General features: G+C 41.0%; 1 protein-coding gene across 2 annotated transcripts in view; it reads left to right on the top strand.

Moving 5' to 3' along the window:
• ipo11 (importin 11) overlaps nt 1-7,857 on the top strand; it is a 357,709-nt gene extending 349,852 nt beyond the window's left edge. For both annotated transcript variants that reach the window (XM_039758699.1, XM_039758698.1), the window contains exon 30: nt 6,920-7,857. In XM_039758699.1, coding sequence (XP_039614633.1) covers nt 6,920-7,084 — 165 coding nt within the window. In that variant the 3' untranslated portion in view covers nt 7,085-7,857. The remainder of the gene's footprint in view (nt 1-6,919) is intronic.
• Nucleotides 7,858-12,310: the final 4,453 nt, after the last annotated feature.

The following is a 12,310-nucleotide window of genomic DNA, read 5'->3' as shown; positions in this document are numbered from 1 at the left end:
GCGGGCAGGTTCCAAATGGCGTCGGGGCCTCGAACCTGTAAAACAAGGAAAAGGAGGGCCAGAAGCACTGCCTGGACACTACCCCCTATCGACAGCCCACGACTTGCCTGGCTTACTCCTCCGCCGTAGGTCCCATGCCCGTCCTTCTGTTGTCCGTGGGATCGCTCTCGCAGGCGGCTCGCCCAGCCACTCAGGGGATCCCCTCTGCCTCCGCAGAGGACGGCCCTTCACCGGACGCACGCACCCAGCACCGCGTCCCTTCCTATCGGAGGAACCGGCATTCGCCCCTCGGTTCCTCCTTCTCATCTTGGACGCCTTGACGGTCTGGGTCTGAGCGTGGTGACGGCCCAAACCCAGCCCCGTCTGCGTCCCGGCAGAGCGACAGGAGACGGCCGCGGGCTTGGAGTGCAGGGCGCCAGGACCCAGAGCACTCATCAGCCCCCGTCCTGCCAGCCCCTGCGTGTTAGCTCTCTTCGCCTCGGCGGCCGTTTGCACCGCCGTGTCCACTGTGGGGGGATTGCTTACTTGAAGCCGGTCCTCCTTAAAAAAGTCGCGGCCGTGTTCGGCAGATCCCCCTTTATGCTTTACGGGGACGATACAACCTACCTTCCCCGTGGTGTCCCGCTTGCCAAAGGCTCCAGCGTCGCGCCGATCCTCCGTCACACGCGGCGTCTCTCCCGACGCGACCGCCTTCCCCCTCAGCTGCTCCAAGCGGATAACGAGATCACCCAGCACCTGCAATAAAGGCGGCTCGGCGGGCCGAAGGGACTCCTCCGGCTCGAGCTGAGCCGCTGGCGGAAACAGTGAGACAGACGCCGGTGGGCTTACCTGTCCATCAGCACCACTCGTCGCCTGCCTCCTGTGGGCCACTCCTTTTGGCCCAATCGGGTCTCTCCTAGGCACGAGACTGGCATTCCTTGGTCCCGCCTCCATCCAATCATTGGCGGGCACACAAGACACACCAACCAATCCCGTGCCTGTCAGCGGACGGGACATCCGGCCCGCGGCCATCTTGTCTCCCCTGCTCTGGGTGCGGTGACGTGCCTCCTCGCAGCTCCGCAGCTGTGGCGATTCTCCGAGCCGCAACGGCTCTGATTTCGCAGCCTCCTCTGCTGCCAGCGTCGCGCTGCCGACAGCCCGTGACCCGGCGTGCTCCTGCCACGGATGCGGATCCGGATCGTCCCTCCCTGGTGGTAAAAGGGTAAGTACGACCCCGAAGGGCCGATTACTACAGGGCAGGGCGCTTACCTCCCGGATCCCGTCATGCCGAGGCCCCTGCCTCCGTGTGGCCTTCTGGGTCGCAACGCCGGTCTGGCCGTCTTCCTGACAGCACGACCCTCGGAGCCCGCTGTGCTCTGGCAACGCCCGTTATTCCTCCTCCGCACCCAGGGATGGCCATTCTGCGGTCCGGCGGCGGTCTCTGGGGTTGACCGCTCCCGCAGCCAGTGTGTGGGCTCCGCTGCTGCGCCGGGCCGTCCACAGAGATATGTTTTTTTGTAACAGGTCCCCGTCTTGCACCAGACGGAGCTTCCTGTCGACTACGCCACTGTGAACGCTGGCCCGGACACAGACAGATAGACATGTTGTTCATCACCACACACTGTTTATTTACACTACTATCTACAATATTACCGTGCTCACAAAACCCCAGTGCCTCTTGCACCGATTCCCCAAAGTCCAGGGCTCACAGTCTCTGTGCCTTTCTTTCCTGGCTGCCTCCAGTCCTCTCTCCAGCTCTGTCCACTTCCACCCGACATCCACTGCTCACTGAAGGGAGGGGGCCCCTTATATATGATTCCTGGATGAGCACCAGGTGTTCCCAGCATTCTTCCCTTGGCCACGCCCCAGCGTGGCGGAAGTGCCTGCTGTCCTCCCGGCAGCTCTCCGGGTGTCCTCGTAAGTCTTCCCCAGCACTTCCTGGTGTGGCGGAAGTGCTGGGCTCTCGGGATATCCAGGCACCAGGGCGCCGCCTGCCGGTGGCCACGGGTCCCTACAGGGCTGGGCTTCCAAGCCCTTAACCCGAGGCCCCCCAGCATAACCAGGACGGACGCCCCCTCTCGGTCTGGAGGAGGCACAAGTCCTCCTCCGATCCTCCTGGGCGTTTTGGCCGGGGACCACAGTGCCCCACCGCTAGCGAAGACACGCGGGTCCGAGCGACACTCACCGAAAGGGCAGCACGTCCCCAGAGAGGGTCCTACTGTGTCTCCAGGGTCCAACACAGCACCCTGGGACATCTCGCTTCGGCAACCCCTCCGACGCTGACGCGCCCTGTTCCTCCTGGGTGTCCCGGCCGGGCACCACAATATCTATCTATCTATCTATCTATCTATCTATCTATCTATCTATCTATCTCTCTCTCTCTCTCTCTCTCTCTCTCTCTCTCTCTCTCTCTATATATATATATATATAGATATAGATATAGATATAGATATAGATATAGATATAGATATAGATATAGATATAGATAGATATATATATAGATATAGATATAGATAGATATATAATTTTTAATGCTTAATTAAGCAGGTAATGAAGCTTTTAAAATTTTAAATTCTTCTAAGCGGCATGAATGTATGAATTCATATTATAATATGCTGAACAAGTTGTTCTCATGTAATTTAAGTAAAGGGATGTCATCTTAATCACTTGTAATATGTGTGGCTTTATGAATGATTAAGATGGTCACTAGCAAATTCCTGTCACTGAGACTAATCTCTCCAGTTACCTTGATATTTTTAAGGAAATTTGATGTATTTAATTACTTTGCCAATGCCATGCTTGTATTTTCTTTTTATAATCAGTTTTAAAGTTTATCTGAAGTAATCAATCAATCAATCAACATTTATTTATATAGCACATTTTCATACAAAAAAATGTAACTCAAAGTGCTTTACAAAATGAAGAATAGAAAAGGCTTTATAAACCATAAGCAGTATTTTAAAGTCAATCCTGAATGACACTGGCAACCAGTGTAGTGACATCAAAACTGGAGAAATGTGTTCGGATTTTCTTTTCCTAGTTAGGATTCTAGCAGCTACATTCTGCACTTGTTGCAAGTGATTTATGTCTTTTTTGGGTAGTCCTGAGAGGAGTGCGTTACAGTAATCTAGTCTACTAAAAACAAAAGCGTGAATTAATTTCTCAGCATCTTTCAATGATATAAGAGGTCTAACTTTTGCTATGTTTCTTAAGTGAAAAAAATGCTGTCCTAGAGGTCTGATGAATATGCGATTTAAAATTCAGATTACAGTCAACGGTTACCCCTAAGTTTTTTACTTCCGTCTTAACTTTTAATCCTAATGCATCAAGTTTATTTCTGATAACCTCATTGAATCCATTATTGCCAATTACTAAAATTTCAGTTTTCTCTTTATTTAGTTTGAGAAAACTACTATTCATCCATTCAGAAATACATTGTATTAGTAAGACATTGTGTTAGTGAATCGAAAGAGTCGGAGTCATCAGGTGCTATTGATAAGTACAGCTGTGTGTCATCAGCATAGCTGTGGTAACGTTGTAACCTGAGATAATCTGACCTAACGGAAGCATATAGATTGAGAAAAGCAGCGGACCCAGGATAGAGCCTTCTGGAACACCATATCGGATATCATGTGTAAGTAAGTAAGTTTGGCCTGCTACTGTGCAAACATTTCCTGATTCAACAAACCATTATACATCAAATGACATTTATTGAAATTATTTTTACTTAAAATCTGCATTTATTAAATGTATTTTACTATACATTGTACTGGATTCAGTGTCTTCATTTCAGTCTATTACAATACATTTCAATGTATTTTAAGTAAGAGTCCTACTTAAAATACATTTTAATTTCATCTTGTAGGCTAAAAATATATAAGGGTATGAAGGCTTTCATAGTGCAATATATTTCTGGATCAGTCTGACATAAAAGATGGTTTAGTGTTATCTTACGGATCCCCATTACAGAAAATGTTTTTTAAAATAATTTTGGAATCATTAAACACTGTGTCTTGCCTTATGCCCAGTGCTGCTGGAACAGGCTACATACACCCACTACCCTGGATTTAAAGAGGTAGGTTTAAGAATAGTATGATCAAGGCTGCTCATCCATTAGTGGCAATGTAGTCAGCAGTGTGTGAAAACCCAGAGCTGATTTTTAAAGGACAGTGGTTAGGATATAGGAGAAATATTGATTTATTTCCTGATCCTGTTACACTAGTTCATAGCAGTTCAGAGCATGTGGACATGAAATGGTCAAAGACTACATTAAAAAAATAAAGCTAAAAATTTCAAATTTTTATTAAAAAAAGCATTAAATAAAATGCACTTATTAGCTTTTCTGACATATGAATAGAGTACAAATAACTTAAAGTATAAATTTAGCCCCACTCACGGTACACTTGTTTGAAAATATTTCAGAATCAGTTAGGTGTACACTGGCTGAGGGTATGTCAAATAATTTTATATGTTGTTGTTTTTTCCATTTTTTCTCAAAACATTCATTTCAATTAAAATAATAGCGATCTTAAATTCACAACGCTTTTCTGTTGCAGTCTTTAGGTTGTGCATCTGGGTAGCACACTGTAAAATAACAAAGTAAATTCACTTTGTAAGGGTTAGTTGTGGCTTTTGTCCAGGGAAAAATAACACTCTTTAAACGAAGCGAGAGAGAGGTTGGGAGCATGCGCTGATTGCGTCGCTGCACCCACCACACAAAGAACACCTGTATTGAGACCCGAGTGCAGCAGGTGACCCCTCAGCACCAAACTGGAACAATGTGAGTTTTTTTTTATTTTATTTTACAATGGCTAGAGCGCCAATCCTGCCACCAAATTCCAAGTTTTCCCTGTAATTTGGAGGAGCTTCTTGCAGGGCAGGATGCAGATTAACATCATACCCCGAACGAAACAAACATACAGAACAAAATACAGAAAATAGGCACTAGTCAGGTCAGGTCAGGTAAGGGAGCATGCACTGGTACAATATGTTGCTGCACCCACCACACAGTGAAATAGCTCGGGATCCTGGTAGGCAACCCCCTAGACAGACACGCGATCCAGACCCATCCTTAAGAAATGACCCTTTATTGCTCCAGTTAGGTAGACCATATATTTATCTTATGATACAATTAGTATTGTGATTCGGGCTTCACAATACAGTATTCCAGAGCTATGAAGTTTTCACAAAAGCAATGTACTGTACTGTATATTTAGTGTATGTATCTCTCCACGATAATAAGATACAATAAGATAATAGTTTATGCCCCATAGTTGAAAACACTCACATACAGATATAGCAGCGATAGGCATTTGATTTAACCAGAAAATCAAGCATTGAAAATTTGGCTGTTTTCTCGCTGTACACTGCTAGAGGACAGCTGTTTAGAGCAATTCAAGATCCACTGCTATATAGGTTCTCCTAGGTACAATATGCTCATATTTCTGAATTGGGAAAAGGTGTTTCCATGTCTTGAGTACTCATTCTCACATCCACAGCTCATGAATGGTACAGTAACTGCAACTTGCTACATTAGTGCTTGAGTATGTCATTAGAACTTTCCACTATGATGGTAGATTTGTACTTTGATGGTCCCAATAGAGTTTAATTTGAAAACAAGTTTGTACTTCTTGGATGTGACTCACTAAATTAAGCATGTGTACAAAACACATAACCTGCAGCCCCATCCCACATTCACTTACAGTGATGTCCATTTTGTGCACCAATAATTTTCAACTTCATTATACAGACAATGGGTAAACGTTCTGCCAAAGTATAGTCAGTTTGGGTTATTATACCTTGGTACTAGTTTTTTCACTTACATTTTTTTTTTAATTCCCTGCTTTTTACAACAGTCATTTTGCCATGGTACTGTCATGCATGAGACACACAATATAAGGCCACATTTCCTATTACAGTATTTTGTATCTTGAAATTTGATGCAACAAAGTTTTGTATCTCCTGCCTAGTAGAAAATGCATTTGTTACATAATTGTGTAATTATTTTGACTATACAAGTAAGTAGCTACTTCCTAATTTTGACTTAAGAACATGGGTGCATTTTATTTATAAGTTGGAAAAATTAGTATACAGAAGTGGAAAAATACATCTGTGATCAGCAATGGATTATTGTATATAAGAAAGCACTGTAATTGTATGTGGACTTTACAGTTCTTTTATGAATGATCTAATTTCCTAAAGGCTTAATGATTTGTTCTGCCTGAACCTGACTGGTATATATTAATAAGCTGTTTGCGTAACATTGCTTAGATTTTGTAAATTCTGACTTGGTATATCTCAGACTATTGACAGCTATATCATACCGTTTCCATTCCTTATAGTTACTGAGATAACATATTGTGTCGAACATATGCGTCAAAAGATATCCTTAGCTCTTATAAAGGTCATTGAAATGTTGTGCTTTCTCTAATTACTTCCGGGATCTACTGGGAGACTCCTGAGAATGGAGACACGTTTCAAAGGGAAGACAGAGTAAGCAGTTTTCATGTGCTACAATTTTGCCATGTTTGAAAGAAAAACAACCACCATATTGTTATTTTCCATTTTAAATGCTTTTTAAACATTTTCATGATGCTCTCAGCACCTGACAAGTTACTTGTAGCATCTTAAAAATCATATAACTTGTTAATCCATTTTTTAATATATGTGCAAACTGCACATATCCTTTCAAAACGTGATCTTCCCAAAAATGTATAAAGGGTATAACAAAATATGTGTTGCATCTAAGGTATGTAGTGTGCAATTAATTTCAAAAGAGGCCCATCTGTAGCTGTATTAATGTCAAAAATAAGCTGCAGTTTTTGAACTATTGGTGTTACCTCATTTGAACTGTTTTTTTCCTGTTTATTCTTATTTTTATTGAAAATGTGTCTAGGAGTAGTATTAATAATAATATATCCTTCTTAATTTCCCTTTGCAGCTTGCACTTAAGGACCCAGTGCATAGTGTTTCATTACAGCAGTTTGCTTATGAGAAACTTAAAGCTCAAAAACAACTGATTGGAGACCAGAACTTTCAATCACTAATGGAGACAGTGGACACAGAAATCGTCAACCAGTTACAAGAATTCCTACAAGGACTTTAATAAAAGATAGTGGACCTAAACCACTTTATCAGCTAAGCACTACAAGAGCTTCCATTTTATCCCAGCAGTGCTTAATTGTGTAGTTTTGCAAGAAGTTACAGTGGATATGATGACGACAACCAAAAAAGGCACATTGGGGTTTATGCATTTGAATTACAGATTTTTATTTTGTGTTGCATCACTTAACAGTTTTGTAACAATTAGTAACACTTTGTGTATAGCGAGTTGGTCATTATTATTTTTTTAACAACAATTTAATATTTAAATTGTGGATGGGGGGGGGTGGTCATTTATATATTTGATTGCAATGTAATATTTGCTGACTGAAGGAATATAGCTAATAGTTGATTTCAGTGCAATTGTTATGCTTGTTTTTAAATTGTGATTAGGGCTTAACAATTGCAAATTAAATGAAAATGTCAGAAAAAGTAAATCATATTAAAAATGTAGCTAGTAGAGTAAATAGCAACTAGAATGATAGGGTTACATTTTAAATATAAAAAAAAAATTACATAACAAAAAGATCTTGACATGTACTTTTGAGTAAAATCAGATTAAACTGGCACATACAGGTTGCTCCCAGTAAACCAGTAAATCTTGTTGTAATTCAAAGTACATTATCTTTGGGCTCACAGATTTTAGTATCAGGCCTCTGGCATTTCAGACAGCTGCCAGGAGATTTCGAATAAAAATACTTGTCTGTAGACTGTTCACATGAGATTTCACATTACTTGTTCCATTTAACTCTGCAATACAGCATAAGCTTCTTTTTACTGCAGTTGTGTTTTCTAAAAAAATATCTTTGGGCTGACCTGTAGCTGTACCTTTTACTTCATCGTCTAACCTGCAACCTAAGAAAATGTATTGCTCGTCTTGTACAGGTGCAAGAAACTTGGGGGTCAAAGATCTCAACTGAGGTTGTGGGTCTGTGTACACCATGAATTCTGGTTTAAAAAATGCAGTTAATGTACCCACTTGCCTAGCACCTAGCACATGAGATGGCCGGGATCATAAGCAATGGAGTACTGCTTTATATACTGGAAGAACAAAACTAGTTTCTCAAGTCTCTCAGTGGCTGTAGTACTCCTGTCCTAGCAGGTGGGAAGCCAGTGGACTAATTCACTGTCCATATTCTCTTTTAAAAATTTTGCTAGATTTAGCAGCTATTGCAATAGTGTCCAAGATAGTAGGAACAATTTTCCCCTAAATCTGTTTGTCTAAGCTAATGAGGAAGGTGCACTTCATGCTAGTGAATATGAAACATAGAAATTAATGTTTCTACATCCAAGAAGGGAAATTCAGCACTATTCAAAAAGTCATCTTTCTTTTCTTTTTTCCATACCCATAGATTTGTGCCTTACCTTTGACTAGCTTTGCAGTGGACACACACACATTTTACATGTATTGGGGTCAATTTCTACAACTGTTTTTACCTAATTAAATACAAGGCTGCATTTAGCACAATCTCACACAACTTCCTATAAAAGACTGAGCCTGCAGCACCTTAATTACCCAACTAGTATCAAATGGTGTAATTTATGGTTTTTATTGTGTGTGCAAATAGAACATCACTACTGGTGCCAGCTGGATATGTCGTCTGTTTTTCCAATGACTACTTCATCACATACTGTACTTTCTCTGACAGGTTTCGAAATATTAGCTGACTAACATGCAGTTTGTGTTTGGTGCTGAGCATAATGTGCGCATTTGCTGTGGGATCAGGATGCAGGCATGGTGTACTGCAACCAACAGACAATACAGTCAAGCAACCTTAAAACCATCATTCACAAACTGCTTGAACAGAACACCAGCATCTTGTGTCTTTTGAGGAACATGTGAAGCACAAATACGCAGAAACATCCAGTATAAAATTTCATTTGAGAAGCTGATTGGTAATATGTATTATGATTCTAACTTTGTTAGCTGGAACACCAAGGAGGGCTGCCTCTTTCTATTTTGTCTCCTGTTTACTCTGCAAAAAATCTGATACCTTAAAACCTTTGTCATTGTGAGTCTTTAACAAGATAAGGAAGACAGTCCTGTTGATAATTTCAAAAGTGGTGCAATCATTACTTTTCACAACTAAATTTCTCTAAAACCAAGTCTATGGCTATAGCTTTTTGATGTTCTCCTCCTAACTCTCTCAGTAATAACAATAGGGTAAGACTATTAAGTTTAGCATTAAATCACTGAGGATAGGCTAACTTTAGATCTGAATATGGAACAAATTGGTAAGAAGCAGCATACACACGATTTTTTTCCTAGGAAACCTGAGTTGTTTTAAAGTAAATAAAACTATACCTATTGAATCTGTCATTACATTTGTCCTGTTTAGGGTCCTAAACACCTGAAACCCATCCTGTTCGCTTAGGACTCCAGCCCGTCGCAGGACTCCCTTGCTTACACAGCCACAGTCGTTCACAAGAGCCAGTTTGCTTAGAATTGTGACACCTCATTAGAGTTGGGTAGAGTAGCCAAAAACTTACTCAAGTAAGAGTAAAAAAAGTACTTGGTGAAAAGACTACTCAAGTACTGAGTAACTGAACATAATAAATTATTTATTTTTTAGAAATGTTGTAATAAGGGGCGGCATGGTGGCGCACTGGGTAGCACTGCTGCCTCGCAGTTAGGAGACCCAGGTTCGCCTCCTGGGTCCTCCCTGCGTGGAGTTTGCATGTTCTCCCCATGTCTGCTCCGGTTTCCTCCCACAGTCCAAAGACATGCAGGTTAGGTGCATTGGCGATCCTAAATTGTCCCTAATGTGTGCTTGGTGTGTGTGTGTGCGCACCCTGCGGTGGACTGGTGCCCTGCCCTGTTGGCTGGGATTGGCTCCAGCAGACCCCTGTAACCCTGTAGTTAGGATATAGCAGGTTGGATAATGGATGGAAGGAAATGTTGTAATAAGACAGACAAAAATATAAAATAATGTGCAAATTCTGCTATTTCCAAATAATAAAATAAATTGAGTAAAAATAAATCGCATCTTTACAAAATAAAGATGCACAAATAACACAAAGTTCCAAATCTCAGTTTTTCACAACAAAGCTTTTAAAGCCGATACCTACAGTAGGTAACATGTCTGAACAGTGCAAACTACTTACAGTGATGAGATATCCTGTACACTGACAGTATAATACTGTATATGTACTTTGTGGCGTAGCAGATCCGCGGCTTCAAAAAAAAAAAAAGGGCCAGTTTCAAATCCATAAAGCTGTGTCACTCTCTGTGGGTGCAATTGCACGACCGCGGGGAGTTAATGAGGTAGTTGGAGCGAGTCGCACCTGCTCCTTTTGGTGTGTGATTAAGGTCCACGGAGACATGAGTGTATATATACGGGTCAGCACAAAAAAGTATGGGGAATCAAAGAAAAGGAGAAAAGACATGAAAGGCAGGCTTGGGGAACAACGATCTAGTTCTTGCAATGAAGCTGTGACCATTTAGCAGTGAACAGGAGCCCCACATGACTAAAAAGCCTCTCATAGGCGGCAAGACACAGGAAGTTTGTGTGTGGTCATGTGACTGCATGGCTACGTCTAATTGGTGAACCGTGAACCAGTCTTGCAGTAAATCCACTGGCAACTTCTCTCTTACAAAAATATAGTTTAATGTATAAATGGAAAAAAGTAACAAGTCGAGTGTTGCCCAGTGTAGCAGAGAAAGAGTAGCGTTTCTTCTTCACAAATGTACTCAAGTAAAAGTAAAAAGTATGGTGCAGTAAAACTGCTCTTAGAAGTACAATTTTTTTTAAAGTAAATGTAATGAAGTAAATGTAACTCGTTACTACTCACCTCTGCACCTCATCTAATATTTTTGCTGCTTTACATAATTATTTTCAGTTCATCTGTTATGGATATTTTGAAAGACTCAAGAAATCAAAGGATAATAATATACATAATTTAAGTGTAATAAAAATATGTATGGTAATAATCTACAATCTGAAGTAGACTCCATACAGAACTTCTTCCTGTACAGCACAACAAAGAAGAGGCCCCACATGTTCTGACTAGCTGAAATTTGGCAAATGAATTAACTGCAGGACAAGAAGATAGACAGGCTGGAATTAAAGTCAAAATCATTAGTGTGGACTGATACCAAAGTCAAAAATGTTCAGATGGTAACTAAGACCAATACTGAAATCAGAATGAGGAGGCACGAAAAAGAATGTGAGCCTTTAAATTAATCACACACCAAATCCATAGTGAAAACCTTTTGTTATTTCATATCTAGAATCTTGAAAAAGGGTGTTCACAACTATGACCTTCATATTTAATATTTATGAAGATATGAAATAATTTTAAGAAACTGAAGATGACACTAAATCATTAAACTAATTACAGAAATGAATTCCATGTGCTGAAAAATCCCAATAGAACAAAAAAGCACAAAATACAGTCAATAAATCCAGAGTATAATTTGAAATATTTTCCATCTATAACACAACTCTGAGAAATGTCTCAATACACTAAGTATACTGAGGAAAGGCTCACAGAAAACTGGATAGAATGGTCGATCTGGACAAGAAACACAAGGACATGAAGTATAGGTGTAAATAATGAGAATGAAACCACATGATGAGTCAGTGGTCACTGTATTTGATTTCCAAAGGTCCTGTTAGTGTTGCTTCAGTTGAGGGTAGTGCCTACTGATATTTCAACCAAGAAGGAAGAAAATTAATTTTTAAGAGAGGAAATCCACCTTTATCTAGCATGAAATGTGAGGGACATAGGCAACCATTTTTTTCATTTGCCCCACATATTTGTATTATCGTGGTATTACCCTTGACTTTCTCAAGTTTGTTACCAGATTGGTCAACTTTTGCCTTAAGATTAACAGACACACACATAGATATACACACAGACCCTAAACACATAAGTGCCATATGAACAACCTTTGTACAGCCCCTCAGAATCTTAGCACTTTAACCACGTAAGTGCCGTGTGAATGACACATGCACATCCCATCACTTCCTAGCACCTCAAGACACTTACTTATAATTGGCACAAACAACGTACGATATCTTAGATATATCTCACACCAAAATACTTCATTGGTCTACCAGAAAATATTTAAACATACAAAGGCTCAACATATTTGGCTATAGGCCATTTATCAACCAATGATGACTGACTTTGTCATAATGTTCCTTCTTTTGGATGGAGCCCCCCTCCTTAGCCTGATAAACTTCACAGATTGGAGTGTATGGCAATTTCCAACTGCTCCAGGTGC

This window comes from Polypterus senegalus, chromosome 7, assembly GCF_016835505.1.
Source record: "Polypterus senegalus isolate Bchr_013 chromosome 7, ASM1683550v1, whole genome shotgun sequence".
Taxonomy (NCBI): Eukaryota; Metazoa; Chordata; class Cladistia; order Polypteriformes; family Polypteridae; genus Polypterus; species Polypterus senegalus.
Note: the sequence above shows the minus strand (reverse complement) of the source record. Positions and strands in the feature narration are given on the sequence as shown.